At 42.2% G+C, this 15,409-nt stretch overlaps 1 protein-coding gene across 2 annotated transcripts; it reads right to left on the bottom strand.

Moving 5' to 3' along the window:
- Positions 1-128: 128 nt before the first annotated feature.
- On the bottom strand, positions 129-15,316 carry YPEL1 (yippee like 1). Of its 2 annotated transcripts, none has more exons than XM_415068.8 (5): positions 14,930-15,316; positions 12,014-12,296; positions 6,710-6,753; positions 5,317-5,425; positions 129-4,548 (listed from the first exon to the last, which is right to left on the bottom strand). In XM_415068.8, exons 2-5 carry the CDS (start codon positions 12,128-12,130, stop codon positions 4,459-4,461), a joined length of 360 nt encoding a protein of 119 aa, XP_415068.1. In that variant the 5' UTR covers positions 12,131-12,296; positions 14,930-15,316; the 3' UTR covers positions 129-4,458. The 2 variants fall into 2 exon arrangements, with proteins under 2 accessions (XP_415068.1, XP_015131178.1); XM_015275692.4 differs by lacking the exon at positions 14,930-15,316 and adding an exon at positions 14,130-14,308.
- Positions 15,317-15,409: the final 93 nt, after the last annotated feature.

The raw sequence follows: 15,409 nt of genomic DNA, 5'->3' as shown, positions 1-15,409 counted from the left end.
ACATCAGATTCAACACGTGCCCAGTAGTTTTTTGAGCAGCTAAGAGCTTTCCTCTCTGGCATTATCAGAGAAAGAAAAAAACCCACAAGAATCCAAACCAAAATAAGAGCACAGAAATAGCAAGCAACTCAACAAAACAATTGAAAGCTTTTATTGTGATACCTCAAGATACAATATAGTGAAACAACAAATGATGTACAGTATTGCTAGGACAAAACAGCAACACAGCCATGTCACCTGTAAAAGAAAGCATTGTAAGGAGTTTAAGGAACAGTGAGGCACAACTCAACACCATCTGATGACTCGTGTTAGGGCTGAATCCATTTCTAACAGTCCTCTTAGAAGGAACCTCTGAAGCCTCCGTTCCTTTTACAGAAGTGTTCAGACCAGTTGTTGGCTTAACATGAGTCTAAATGAAGTACAATCGAATGTCCAAAAAGTTTAACAATCTGTCAGCTTCTTCCACTCATCTCCATTAGCAAAGAATGGAGATGTCAGAAGATTGGTCTGTGACTCTCGGGGTGCTGCTATTGCCATCTGACTGCTGAGATGAGCGTGCAGAAAAAGCTCTGTACAAGCACTACCCAGAGGAAGCATTGCGTGCACCAGAGATGGGACACAGCACTAAGGAACTCCTGCCCTCCTGGTACCCCGGTAAGAGCTATGGATGGCTGTTAGGTTTGTGGGCACAGCAATGACTTTATCAGCTCTTCTAAGATCAGATTTAAATTTAAAGAAATTTCATGAACTGTACTCCCTCTTTACTCCTGCAGATTTGAGACTGCAAGCATGCAGGGCACACCACTCACACTGACAATTGCACAAGGCCTTGCTAGTATGAAGCTAAGATTGAATTGCAGCATAGTTAATACAGTTTACCCTTGTATAGCTTGCAATGACTGAGGGAGAAGAACCATTTGAACTGGCAGATAAAATTTAGATGAGTAAATCACTAAGAGTACACAGCAGTAGTGGTTAGACTGATGGGTCAGCAATCCCTCACTAAATTCTGCACTTAGGTCACAGCAAATTTGCAATTTAACTGAAGTTTTTGCTTTTCCTTAATCAAAAAGGTGGTTAGAATGACCAACCAGAGAGTAGTTCTGGTGTTCGGAGTCAGTCCTGGAACACCTTTGTTCCAGCCATTATTTTGGACCAAGACTGAAAGTGTGGTCATATCACAGTCATGTGAAATAATGGTTAATTACTTTCAGACAGACACAGCTCGAGCGTTTCAGAGGAAGAAAGCTTTCAATACATGTACATTTCTGCTAGCAAATTCCTATGCATCCCAATGAACATTTCTTCTAAGCCAGCTCATAGTCAGTTCATTTGGTCCAAGAAAGAGCCAGCAAGAATCAAAGGTTCACAAAAGCTTTTTGTTACAGTTTGTAAAAAAAAAAAAAAAAAAAAAAACCAAAATACAAAATAAATGTTAAGACCAACAATAAAAATAACCAGTACAAGTAACAAAAGTGCTCAAGTTGGAGGGGAAGTAAACTTGCTGAGAGTGAACACATACAAACTTTAAATATAATCTTCAATATATTACAAAAATTGGTTAGAGGGAAAATGCTTTAGTAAAATGTTTTTTCAAGTAAGTTTATTTTTCTGTCCACTGACTGCTGGAGGGTTCAGTGACCAGACTGACCTCTTCACATCAGCCAGCAGCCATTGCTATCTGGATTCTACTTTCACCAAAACCAGTAACAAGAACACTCTACATCTTCACCAGGTGAGAAAATCATTGACACTGCCCAAGCAACAGAAGAAGAAAAATTCACATATTCCCTCAATAGAATGAACCTAACCAACCGTTACATGGCAGCATGAAATAGCAATTCTCTGTTAGTTCTACTCCTTCTAAGCATCCACTGTTAAAAGACCAAAAAGAATATTGCTTTGTTTGGTTCTCTTAAAAGCCATAAAGTCACATTTATATCATTAACTCTTCATGCCAGTAGTCTGAAGCTCTATGTGCTAAAAGCACTTGATGAAGTCTCAACCTTTGGCATCAAAGTTAATTAAGGTTTTGGTGAAAATGTCCAGTTCAAAATATAAATAATGCACTGAAGAAAGAGGTTGAATTTCTAGATAAGAATGGGACTGTATTACAGATAGGATTAACTAAGAGCCAACCCCCCATTTTATAGAGAAAAATCTTTAATACTTTACATACTTTCTCTAATTTCAACTCTCTACTGAAAAGCAGCTATTACTTTTGTCTTCGGTCCAGTGTACTGCAACAAGCCTGTATAGCCAGGAAATAGGAGAAGCTCAAAGATGCACAAACTTCACATAAGCGTCTTCACAACTATTAACATTACAACTGGACTTTGAAGCCAACACAAACTTTTGCAGATAAAAGTTTTAGTGCTTCTTTTGTTGCTGTTGGCAACATACATTACAATGGAGGAAAAAAACTCAAGAATTCCAAGTCAAAAAACATCAAGAAACAGGCAACACCAAAGTCCATCTTGCATTAAAGACACCATTAAAATTAGACTTTGAAGCCTGAACCTTATTTGTGAACATGAAGTAGCAACAAGCCACAAAATCCGGGTAGATCACATCACCTCAGGTCTCTGGACTGAAACCCAACAGCTTTAGCTACTTCCCTAATTTTCACACTTAACTCACAGGTATAGATCATTACAATATCTTGAATGCAGTTTAGCCAGCCTGCAGAGAATGTTTATGCATGGGAGAACCCTCTTCTCACTTCTCTCCACAAAGACTGGAAGGCTGGTTTTAAAGATCTGTATTGCCCCTACCCACTGGCATATTTTTTCATGCATGACAAAATTTCTAAAGTGCAGCAGAATTCAGAAAGCCTATCAGAGATTCCCAAAAACATAACAGCAGCAGTGGCACCTAGGACTAAAGTGTGCAGGTGCCATATTAGAATTGTTTTTGAAAGACAATGATTTTTGTATTGCAAGGCTTCTGTCTTGTTCAGGTCTAGTCTTCACGTAGTGTTAAAAGATTTTTTCCCCCAAACACGTTCACAAGCAGTAAAATACAAACGGTCGTCAGAGACTGTTCAGTTTGAAAACAAAGTCAGCAAATCTATGTAGAGCATTTCTTTAAAAGCTGAGGATGTGCATGCACAAACACCAACATCTAATATCGTACATACACCTTCCAGGAGATTCTCATTAACTCACTTCACTTAAGAAATAGTGGGAGATCAAAAGAGAAGGTAAGTTTCATATAAATTTTTTATTACAAAAATGTACTTGGGGATGATTTAGCCAGCAAACCAAGAAACCCCTTCCCCCCGCCCTCAAATTTTAAAAACTACCTTGTTAATTTATTTTATGAAAAAAAAATGAGTCAAACTCCCCTTCCCTCTTATTACCATCTCTTTCTACATGCAGTATACTAATTTTCATCTCATAGGCTCTGACCATTTCTCATAAAAATAAATATTTTTGTTCAAATGTAGCAGAATACTTCAATGAGTTTCCTTGATATCAACCTCTTTGTCCAGTGCATTAGGACTACACAGTTACATGGAACCAGCCATAGAACTCTACCAGTGCACAAGTCCCTCTTACTGGCAAAGGTACAGTACCAATTTTTTTTAATACACCAACTAACTTTTTCCCAAAATAGAAGATGTATATATTTTTCTGTTTGTTTTTTGTTTTTTGTTTTTTTTTTTTACTATATCTTGCAAGCTATACTTTATAAACTTCCTATCATGGAAACTCCTCAGGGGATGCGTTGGTCTGAGTTGAACGTGTTCTACAGCATTATTGATTTAAAATCCTTCTAAGGTATTTCATTAAGATACCAAGCTTCCAGCATTACTCATCCTAACAACTTAAGATCTGCTAATTTCAGTCAGTGCAATTGAAATATTTTTAAACTGAGCACTGTACCTTTAACCAACTCACCTACAAGATGTACACAGGTTGTGGTACACTCAAATTTTAAAAAGAAATTAGTAACTACAATACTGCATCCCCTGCATTGCCAAATACATCAGAAATTGCTACATATAAGAAATTTGCACCCCATCCCATACATTCTTTCAGACATCTCAGATATAGAACTTCTACAGGATTGGAGTGTAGGTGTTTAGGCAAGGAGCATGCACAGCAGAACGTAGCATTAAAGGCAAAGGTCAAAGACAGATGCTAACCAGTAAAATCCATTTTCAATTAGTGAACTGTTTCTCTAGTTTGAGAGAGTTTAGAAAAAGGTCATCCAAAATGTTCCAAAACAACTGTTCACACAATAATACACGTACAAAAAGAGGGAACTTACACAAGGAGAAAAGGCAAACATGGCCTGAAATAGCCACTTACACTACACTACTCATTTGTGAGGTTTCAGAGTTCAGTGATATTCTCAGGGCCACTCTAGCCAAGCTCTTCCTTTACTTTGTGTTAGTCTTTGTAAAGCACGTTCCACAGAGCATTGTCCAAACAGAAGGAAAAAGGTTGCAATTCACTCCCAGCCATTGTCTTTTATCATGTGGGCAAGTTCAATGATGAATTTTCCTTCTTTGTATTTCTGACTACTCTCAAAAGCATGTTCCTAGACAGGAAGGAAAAAAAAAAAATCAGGATACTAAAATAAGTTGGGGAAATACAGCATTTAAACATCAAATTTGCATTAAAAACACGAGTTAGACAACTTCAAAAACTGAAGATGTTAATGCAAGCTATTTCTCTGTATTTATTCTCTCCTTCCTGTGTGAACTACAGGTTTTCCAAATGGTGACTTCTTGCTCTTGTCTTGCACTTATTTCTAGACATATCCTTACGTGCACATGTTAAAGTCACAGCATGAGGTTAGTTATCAGACATCAGAAAATACATTTCATTAGAATCCTACACACAACATCCATAATGTAACATTCTCAAAGTGTTTTCTGTGTTACAGATAACTGCAAATTCACACAACTTTTCCAAGGTGAGAATCCAGTTCACATTAGCTGTGAGCAATAAAAAGTGCTTGCTACCATTATCACAATTGATGTTTTTGCTGTATGAACCAACTTTTGACATCGAGACAATTAAGACCCATTTTGTCAATTTCTTCCATCTGTTTTAGTACGTACTGTCTGTAACAATGGAAAGGAGATACTACAGTAGTATTGTGTAGCTGTAATAACACCAATACCGCATGCCAGTTTTGCTGTCATCCAAATAGTTATCTGTTACAACATTCCAGCAGAGGTAAGGAAGCAAAACTACATTATCAGCTGTATGTGAAAAGTAACATCAACTAAACTATCACTAACATCTAGGCTGCTCAAGTACTAGTGTTTGAACTGAGCAAAACCAGAAATATATTGCTTACATATTTCCATCCAAGAGTGGTTTTACAGTTTTCACAATAGATATCTGCCACAGCATGTAAACCTGTCAGAAGAACTCTCTCCTCTGCTGGACCACAGCCCACATTTACCCTGGGGAGAAAAAAATGAAGAGATGACTCTACATTAACTATATGAGAGCACTTTTCTTATCTGCCACTCCCCTTTTCTCCAGAAGACAAAAATAAAGTTTGAGTTCTGATTTCTTTTTTTCAAGCTACTTGCCTAAACATCACATTGCTGGTTATGCCCACTTACTCCCATCAGCAATGTGCTAAACAGCAAAACCTTTTAAGAACAGAGCACAAAGCAGTAACTGAAGACCCCTCTGGTTTTGTGCTTTTCTTCAGAAAAGAATGTGTGACCTTTACACTGATAGTCTGTATCAATACATCAGCACCAATATCTGAATTGAGCACAAGCTCCAAAACAGCAACAAGAAACATCTCCTTGGCACAGAGCAGCAGACCAAGTCATGATTAACAAACAGAATACAAGAACAAGTTATCCCATGAAGTACTGCATCAAAATACTTCCTTCATGAATATGAGTCTATGCAGAAAAGATCAGGCAAGACTAAACCAAGTTCTTAGATAGTATTATAAAAGGACAAAACATTGCCATTTTTGCTGTTCTATTGTCAGATTCACAGTCTGAAGTCTTCACTAAACAACTACAAATAAAAAGGAGTTCGCAGTTATAGTTCTGTTATTCTGATCTAAAATAGATGAAGACATTTAACTGCATTTCTTTTTCCAAAAATGCTGCAACAATCAGCTGCTATAAAAATAAACGCAAAAATTCAATCCGATGGACTGTAACTTTAAAATACATCCATTAGCAAATTCAAAGAATCAGCCTTATCTTATGATAAGGGTGCATCCCAAAACTGCCAAATTGCAGATACCTTTGGCATCTAGCAGGTTTGTAATATTCAAGGTCACTTATGATGTACAAAGTATACTGAAACATTAACCTGTAAATGCATCTATCGCAGTGGGCAGAAAATGTTAGACAGTGCAGACGTCCAAAACAAATTCACAGTCATGCAATACTTTTTGACCTCTGGATTATCTCAGAATGGCAACTTGTGCTCAATATGCTAGCCTTACTTACCCAAAAGGAACTTCTCATTAACTCCATTCCCTAAACTCTCAGCTATTAGCAGGACTACTTAAAACTGTAAGAAATGAATATCTGCATTGAAGTGTTTATCAGCTCAGTGACTCTCTAATAGCCATTGCTGGTGAGTAAAAAAAACCTGCTAAGAAGAATAGGATGAAGTGAACTTATGCAAACTACTATTGTTTTCTGCTTATGAAGCATACAGAAAACACTGTCTGTAGGTAGTGTGCATAACTGTAGTAACATACTTACACAGAATTAAAGAGGTAGGCTCGTCCCTGGCTTCCCTGGAAGGACTGCATTTAAAAAACAAGAGATTGAGTTTGTTAAAGAAAAAACAGTAGTACTGAGCAGCATTAAAAAAACCTCCCCCTTTTTTTTTTTTTTTCCAGTTTTCTTTACCTAACCTACCACCAAAGAAAGTTAATCATTTTCTCCATGTTTGTTCTGAAATGCTTTGAGAACGCTTGAAGTGCTAGCATTAAAGACCAAAGACCAACTCTTCTGAAGGCCACAGTATAACAACATGGAAAGTTTTTGGAAACAAAATCTGCTATTTAGTTGTAGTAACAGAAGGCACAGAACCACAGGCAGAATGTCTGTCCTGCAATGGCTGCCTCCTCTGATACGTATTTACAGTGACACGACCAGAAGGCATTTGACATCAAACCAGATGCTGTGCTAATTTAATGATTAGCAACACACCAGCAACCGTCAGATCTTAACCAGTGCAGAACAGTGCACAGAACAGTGTAGAAGGGAAAACTGTACGTAAATGAACTAAGTGTTCAGCTGAAGCCATACTACATATGGCACCAAAGGAAACCACGACTGTGATTCCTGCATGCAGCACCAGCAGCAGTGTAGTCACATAGACTACAGCTACGCATAAAATCTCACTTTAAAATGAGAAATTCTACTGAGCAGCTTACAGCGCTAATATTTAACTAGTTAAAAAACAAGAAAATCTCAATTATTTGGAAAATTGATTTTTTTTAATTTAACCCACAGCAAAGTTGAAAGAAAAGGTCAATATCCAATATACCCAATAACCAGCCACAAGTCCTGCTTTTCACAAAGTGAGGGGAAAAAAAAAAGGTCAGTGCCATACAATGAAAGGTAAAACTTAAGGTACTACTGACCCTGAAAGGAGACACTGCTGAGCACAGCCTGAGCAGCTCTGCCAAAGTAATCCTGACACCTCCATTAAGAACAAAACAAACACACCACTACACCACCGGTGCACGCCCCTGAGATGCTTAAAAACTTGAAACTGGCAGAATGGTACAGATCCTACAGCCTGTGGCTTCCACAGAATAAGCAGCACTCTAATTTAGAGCCACGTCTCACAATCAATGGAGAAACAGAGAGTGAAGAAACAAAGCATGCTTGCTGAAGATGAAAACAGAATCTATTGACATACACTATTAAAAAAGCTTTGCTAACAAAGGAGGAACCATTCTGAGTCAGCTTCAAACCAAGTCAGAAAAAGCTGCAGTTGAGCAATCAAAATTTGTTATAAAGCAAACAAAATACTTGGAAGGTCCTCTTAACCATAAAGAATTAAACTTACACTAGAACTTGGAATCATTGAACTTCCTTGTTTCACATATCTGAAATTAAAGAACTTGCAGAACCTTTTTGTAACAGCTCTCAGTGTTTGTTTCCTAATTGCATTTCACTTGAAGCCTTCTGTTAAGCTGAAGGACAACCACATGCTTAACAATGACCATTATTTTCCCCCTTTAAGACACTGTACAAATTCAGCCATTACGAAGTTGCAGCTATTTCTCCTTCCTTTACATGCACTGTTTTATTTTAATTACAATTCAAAATGCTCTCCAAATTACACCAGGATCAAATACACTTCCCAGTTAAATGAACCACACTCTTTGCCTCCTGCAGCACAGTAACTTGCCTCTGTTTACATGCAATTTCACACACACCAGTTGCAAATGAGTTATCTTTTTTTTGGCTGGTCCTACAGAATCACACCTTAAACTACACATACCGTATTTGAAGGTCCCCAGCTAGCTGCTAAAGAAAAGAAAAAAGGCTCCAGAACAAATTAACAGCAAGGAGACCTTTCATACTCTGTTATGCAATTATTTCTGCCAAGTTTGTGTTTAGTCTTGACTTAGTATGACTTAGTATCACCTAATAAACACTCTCTTGACCCTGCATTTCTCAAAATGAAACAGAGGACAGCAGTAAGGTGCCAGGAATAGCAGAAAAGCAGCCCTTCCCCTCTTCTTCCATATACTGCAGAAAATTCTAATCAAGAAAAATACAAACTGTGAGGTTAAAACTGTTTTGTTCTTTTATTCTGATATATTTTTAGAAATTATTTTTTTTTCTTGCATTTTTTTACCCTGAACACACCGTGCTCTTCTAGGCTTTTTCCTTTCCCTCCAAAATAGCCATTTTCTTCACTCTAATTTTTTTGGATGATGCATTTTTCTGAGGGAAGATAAAACAGAACTTTTCCCCCCAATTATAGAAAAGAAAACTCCATTGTGAGAAGCTCCTCCATTCCCACCTTCTCTTAGTTTCCTGTTAGCAGAGTCTGGGTGATGGACTGATACCATCTTTCTCACCATTATACATGTTTAGAGACTAAATTCAGTATTTACATGCCATAGAACAACTGTTCTGCTGTCCAGCCAGAAGAGTGAGTTACTCCACCTTCACATCAGTAGGAGATGACTTGGAACAACCTGTGACAGCTTGCTTTGCTGTGTTCTCAAATACAGAACTTGGGTCTGATCAACTCACAGCAATCTTCCCTTAAAGTCAGTGTCCTGCCACAAGACCATTGTACCCCTGAGCATTCAGTGGTCTGCAGTCCATCCATGCAGAACTTTTGTATGCTGACTGAAATAAGAGCACTGGAAAGATATCATTCTTGAACCTCCTGGGCCTTGTCATTTTTCTGATCAATTTCTCCATCTGTCAGAGCTTGGCTATCACACTTTCCTGTTCACATGGATAGCTAAGGAGTTTGTTTCTACCAAAAGCTGTATTCCAACACGACAAAAAGGCACACATCTGTCACATACACTTGACCAGACAGTACTGATGAACAAATAGGGATCCCATCCACTAACGGGCATAAGAAAGGTTTATGACTAGAGTTCTACCTCCTGAACTCCTGGGTTAGTTAATCTCCTATTAGCAGAAATAAGAACAACTCAGGGGCCCCAGTCTGCTTGCTAAGCTTGTAACTTGGTTAAAAACAGAGCATTTCGCATAAACAGGCAGATTTTATTCTGCACAAACATTTGTTTTTACCAGCATCAAGCTTCTCACACTCTGCACTGTACAATTTACACTGATATGAATGTTAAGAGACTGACAGGTTAAGCACCTCGTGTGTCAGCTCCTCCACCCAAATGGAAGAGAAGGGAGCACCTTAAATGGCATTGCAAGGACTAGCAGGCACAACTGTTCCAGCCAGTCTCCAGACAAGCTGCTTTTCTACAGAGTAAACATCACCTATGCAAATGCAGCCTTCTACTTTAAAATATCTCCTCAGCAATTTCTAGACTACTACACAGAAATCCTAACCAAACAGAATGCTCTATTAGAACTGTCATTATCCTGAGAACATGTGTCACTCGGTAGAGATGAATTAGAAGACAGTAGCAGGTGTGATCAGCTGTCATCAATAACAACTCAGAGCAACCAGAATTCTTAATAACAAGCTGGGCAATTTACCAGTTTAACCAAAATTCTCATTTAAAACAAACCTGCTTTGCATCTGGCTTTTGATGGTCCTCAATTAGTAGCACAGCATTGATTTAATGAGTTGCTTCTTCCCTAGAAAATTTACATCTATCTAGTTCTACAGGCAGGTCTATAAGAGCATTAACCTTTTATTTCAGCTAAGCTGAAAGTATCTACGATGTCTGATATTGTAAGAAAAAACTGCTTAGGAACTATACTAAGGTCAACCGTAACAACTGTTTGGTATTATGATCTTTTCAAGTCATTTAACACAACTGTTATCAATTCATTTTATAATAAAGAAGGTTTAGAAATGTTTTGCTTGGACAGTGCTTGGACAGTACATACCTGCAGAAATAGGTACAAACTATGCTTCTAAGTTAAACAATAATTAGCTCTAACAGCAGGATAAGTTGCTTTACCCAGGAGAAAAGGAACTACCAGTTAAACAGAGCACGGATTTACTGCCCTAAGGCATACCTAAGAGCATGGGTGGGGGAGGGGAAGCTACTAAAAAGCTCATCATGTAATTAATCATTCCTTGCAGACAGGATTAGATGAGATGCTCCACTGAAAATATCCCAACTGCTACCTTAGCATGTATTAAAAGGCATGGCAGGCATTAGCATAAGCCAGTGAGAATGGCATGAGCAGTGCCTTCCTTAAGCAAAGCTTGCAAGCTAACCACAACACTGAAAAAAGAAACTAAAGAACAGCAAGTTTTTTTTGTGCTTCATTTGGAAGGGTTTCCTTTCATTTGCTGGCTTTCACTTCAAGTGAAGACAGATCAACCTCAGTTATTATATTGAACATATACACAAGTCAAATGAATATTACTCAGTAATGGACAAGGCAGTATCCTTGGCACACACCAGAAATGTGCAAGTGCTCTGACACCTTAAGCTATCTTCTGTTTAGTAACACAAAAGAGAACAGAGAAAGCACAGTATTCTGTGATAACCCTCCAAAGGGTGAGTGCAAAAGTATACTTCCTCCCCACCCAAAGAAAACCTCAGCTGAGAAGTGGCAGTTCTCACTCCCATCTCTTTAGCAGTACCTTGCTGCTGCTGCTAAAAACGGGCAGAGAAAGTCAGTTATAAAGGTACTACAAATTGTATTCTGCAAAAGAGCTATATAAAAAGCACTAATATAAAGATATCTGAAAAACAGCTGTTTTCTCCAGATACCACTAAGAGCAAATCCATCAAACTTATTTTGAAGCAAAGAACAAACCAGTCTCTTAAGTATTTCTCCCAAACTTCAAGTTTTCCTATGTATTCTATACATTACAAATCTTGGTTTCTCCCAGCAACAGGTTAAGGACAGGCCTAGCTCACTTCAACAATCCACACATCTTCCAAGTTTAGACAGTCAAATGTTTTTCACATATCATTAATCATATTCTTTAGGGACTGGTATAAAGCAGAAAGTGTTTACAGATGCCATAATGAGTGGAACATTCTGGATACAGCCAGTTTTGTGACCTTCAGTCAAATAATCTTTACCTGGAATAACCAGAACATTTCCCTCCTGAGATCCATGCTTTCTTCCAATAGTTCTCCTTAGACTCAAGAGTCTAACATCTCAACACGTAATACAACATCTCACAAGTAATACCTACCTGACAGCAGATGGAGGCTGCAAATATGGGAATCTATGTCACATCTCTAAGTTTCCAGAATGTATCTAGTCCTCAGTACACAACGCCTATGACCCAAGAGTGAACCCAGGAAAGATGCTTTGAAGCGTACACTGAATTTGCATCCTTTATCTACAGGGAGCCAATTTGCTTAAGAAGTTATTTGTGAAATCTGTCAACAAACCACTTGCCTTGGAGATCAATTCATCGTGATTGGCTAGGTGGGCTCTGCAGTGGATACAGCTGTAGGTTCGATGACAGTTCGGCAGGTAAGCCTGGAACGTTTTTGATTTTGTCATTTTTACCATTTCTGCTGGTGGCTCCTCACTCAGCTCTGGGCTGGCACTTGAAGAATTACAACTTTGCTGAACTCGCTGACAAAAGAAACACTGGAATATGCAAGCAAAAGCCGTTGTTGTTCTGGAGTGTGTGTGGCACTTTCCACACAAATGACAGAAGAGAAACAGTCAGAACCTGTAGGTGAGAAGAGCAGAAAATTAGCAGCTTTAGAGAGGCACTGTGAGCTTGTTGCTCAACAATACTGGACACTAAACTACGGAGTATTTAAGAGCAAATGTCTGGCTGTACTGCAGTCTTCTTTCTGGGAAGCTGCTCAATTCAAGTTCAATTTAACAGAGCAACAAACTCTTTCTGTTCCACTACTGGCTTCTACTCCATCACATTTCCAACAAAGGAGATACAAATGTAAGAATACTTTCTACAACGCATCAGGTATACTCTAAGAAATGCATGCAGCAGCTACAACAAAAAGGCAGGGGACCAGAAAATCATTTCTCTGAAGTCAGCAGTGGGCTCCAATAGAGCAAGTGACAAAGTATCCTGGAAAACACTCGCTACAACCAGCAATAAACAAAGATACCTATGTCCCAGCTTTCAGCAGAAGCCTTGCTACACCTCCTCTGGCTGGGTGCTGCCACCCTTGACGAGAGCTGTGAACCCTCCCCACCCCAACTCTGCAGAATGATGCCTTTAGACCAAGACATTTTGACAAGTGCCCTGAGCTGAGCTAATCAGATACTTCCCCACACTACAAAAATATTATTAATGGTTATTACTGAAACCATTCAGAGTAAAAGCTGAACTCTAAACAAAGAATACACAACTCTTTTCTTAAGCCTTGGGGTACCTTTAAGAAACATTACATGCATAAACAGAAAGCCAGGCCTTCCTGCTGTGCCGGAAAGCAAAGCCTTTTTAAAGCTTGCCTTGGAAATCACAGATTCTAAATATTCATAACATCCACTGATCTGTCAGAGGGCATCAGCCAGCACTCAGTGTGTGTCAGGCTAATGAGTAACCCAAACATGAACACAGCACTTATGACACCAGCTATCAGGTGACCAGCGCAGTAGGTCAATAGCACAGGCACAGCAATGAAAGTGGCATGGAGAATTTACAGCACCGACACAGCTGTTGAAATGGGCACACAAAACACTTATCAGCTGTGAACTGTGTGCAGTGCAGAGTTAACCACTGTTCCAGCAGCAGGATGCAGCTAACACAAAGAAAAACAACAAAAGCCACAAATTAAGAACTGCTTATAGGAAGTTGTCACTGTGCTTCTAAACAAGTCTTGAGAAAGTGACCCATTCAGTGGGCTCAGTACACGAGAGCTACAGCCAAAGTTAAGGCAGCAAGGGATGGCTGATGGCAGCAGCAAGGGATGGCCATCCACAACCACCAAAGGACTATAAGAGACCTTCTTAAAAAAAGAAATGGTAAATGCAGAGGTAAAGCTACAGAAACAGACATGTAGTAGAACACGGGCAGCGCACAAACACAGAGCAGCGGGAACAAAGTGCCGTCCAAAACACGAGTCCACGGGTCAGAAGGACAGGACTAAGCCATCGAAAAGGAAATCACATTTTAAGGGATACGGTAACAGGTTTGGAACATACACCCACTTAGCATGAAGAGCAGAACTTAATTATTAATAAAGAAATTTAAAGAAATATTGCATTATCCTGGGAGAAAAGACATCTAATTAGAACTGCAATGGGAAGAGCACTGCACAGTGCATGCAGACAGCAGCTGGCTTCTGCAGGACGGCGGGTACAGCCCTGGGCAATGGGACAGGGCACAAAACAGCGCTGAGAGCGAGGGAAGGCCCCTTCGGGTTCTGTCCCCAAACTCTGGTCACACACAGCCTGGTTTCCGTGACTAAGTTAGACTGACATGCTGTTTAGGTGCACAGAAAAGGAACAAAATCAGGGAGGGTTTCAGGAGGACAGACACAACACGCAGAGATATTTTGACTTCAGACTCTTCAGATCAGCACACACAAACCGTGAGCTCAGCGCCTGCAGAAGTTCAGCCGGCAGAACAAAGCCTTCCCTGTAAGGCGTTCTAAAGAACGCTTCCAGTCCGCGGTTTGGAGGGCAAAGCCGGGGGAACCACCGCACCTCGGGGCAGCGCTCCCACCCGGCGCGGGGCGCCCCGCCGCCTCGGCCCCGCCCCGTGACGTCACTGGGGGCGGGGTCACCGAGCCAGAGGGCGGGGCCGGGCCGCCCCGCGCGGCTCCCGGATGTGTAAACAAACACCCGCGAGCGTGGCGGGGGGGCGGCGGCGCGGGGATCGAAGCGGGGGGCGGGGGGAGGTGAGGGCACAAAGCCCGCTGAGAGCTTGACGTCCCTCGGCGGCCGCTCGGGGATAAAAGGAGCGCTACAAAATCGCTCCCGTCCGGAAACCGAGGGCAAGGAAACGGCGCACGGAGACGGCTTTCAGGGCGGCAGAGCCGCGCCGGCTGCCGGACTCCCCCGGCCCCGAGGATAACGGCCCCGGCAGGCTCCGTCCCGGCCACAGGCGGCCCCGCGCCAGCGACGCTTCGCCCCCCGTTATGTAAAGTGCCGCCCCGCAGCGGGAGCCGCGGGCGAGCAGCGCTGCCGTCACTTCCAGGCTCTATAAATAGCACCGCGCCGCCTCCTCCCGTCCGAGCAGCCCCGGCGGCCCCCGCCCCGCGCGCACCAACCGCTGCCCAGCCGCCCCCCCCACACACACCCCCGCTGAAGTCGCTCCCCCCGCGCCGCGGCCCCGGCCGTTCTCCCCCTCCCCCTCAGCACACGGCTCCGCCGCCGCCGAACACTCACCGGCTCCGCACCTGGCGCGGCACCGCCGCGGGCCGCACTCCCTTAGCAGCACTCAGATGCGGACGCCACGCGGCGGCCGCCGTGGGGCCCGCACCGGCCCCTCCCGCCCGGCCCGCAGCGAGGGGCAGCGAAAACAAAGGGCTGCGTGTGCGCGTGGTGGCGGCCGGGGGGGGTCATAAGCCAGGCCGGGGGCTCGGCGCGCGTCTCCCCGCCTGAGGGCCGCGGGCCGGCCGAGGCATCCTGAGGGCCGCGCTGCGCTCCGCGCCGCCGCCGCCTTTGTTTTGTTTTCCCCCGGCTCGGGGGCGCTGCGGCCGTTAAACGCGCTCCCACCGCCGCCGGCAGCCAATCAGCGTGCGCGCGCGCGCGGCCTCGCGCTCCGGCCCGCCCCCCTGGGGCTCCGGAGGGGGGGAATCCGGCGCGGCTCCGCCCCCTCCGCCCTTCTTCACAAAGCCGGGGGGCGGGGCGAGCGCCTCGATGGCC

The sequence above is a fragment of the Gallus gallus genome, chromosome 15 (genome assembly GCF_016699485.2).
Source record: "Gallus gallus isolate bGalGal1 chromosome 15, bGalGal1.mat.broiler.GRCg7b, whole genome shotgun sequence".
In the NCBI taxonomy this organism is placed as follows: domain Eukaryota; kingdom Metazoa; phylum Chordata; class Aves; order Galliformes; family Phasianidae; genus Gallus; species Gallus gallus.
This window is presented reverse-complemented; position numbering and strand designations above follow the sequence as displayed.

Excerpts from the sequence above, each read along its gene's own strand:
- YPEL1 (XM_415068.8), bottom strand. The coding sequence starts at position 12,130 with ATGGTAAAAATGACAAAATCAAAAACGTTCCAGGCTTACCTGCCGAAC. Across the intron at positions 6,754-12,013 it reads ACGATGAATTGATCTCCAAG|TCCTTCCAGGGAAGCCAGGG; the intron begins GCAAGTGGTTTG and ends TTTTAAATGCAG. Across the intron at positions 5,426-6,709 it reads GCCTACCTCTTTAATTCTGT|GGTAAATGTGGGCTGTGGTC; the intron begins GTAAGTATGTTA and ends TTTTCTCCCCAG.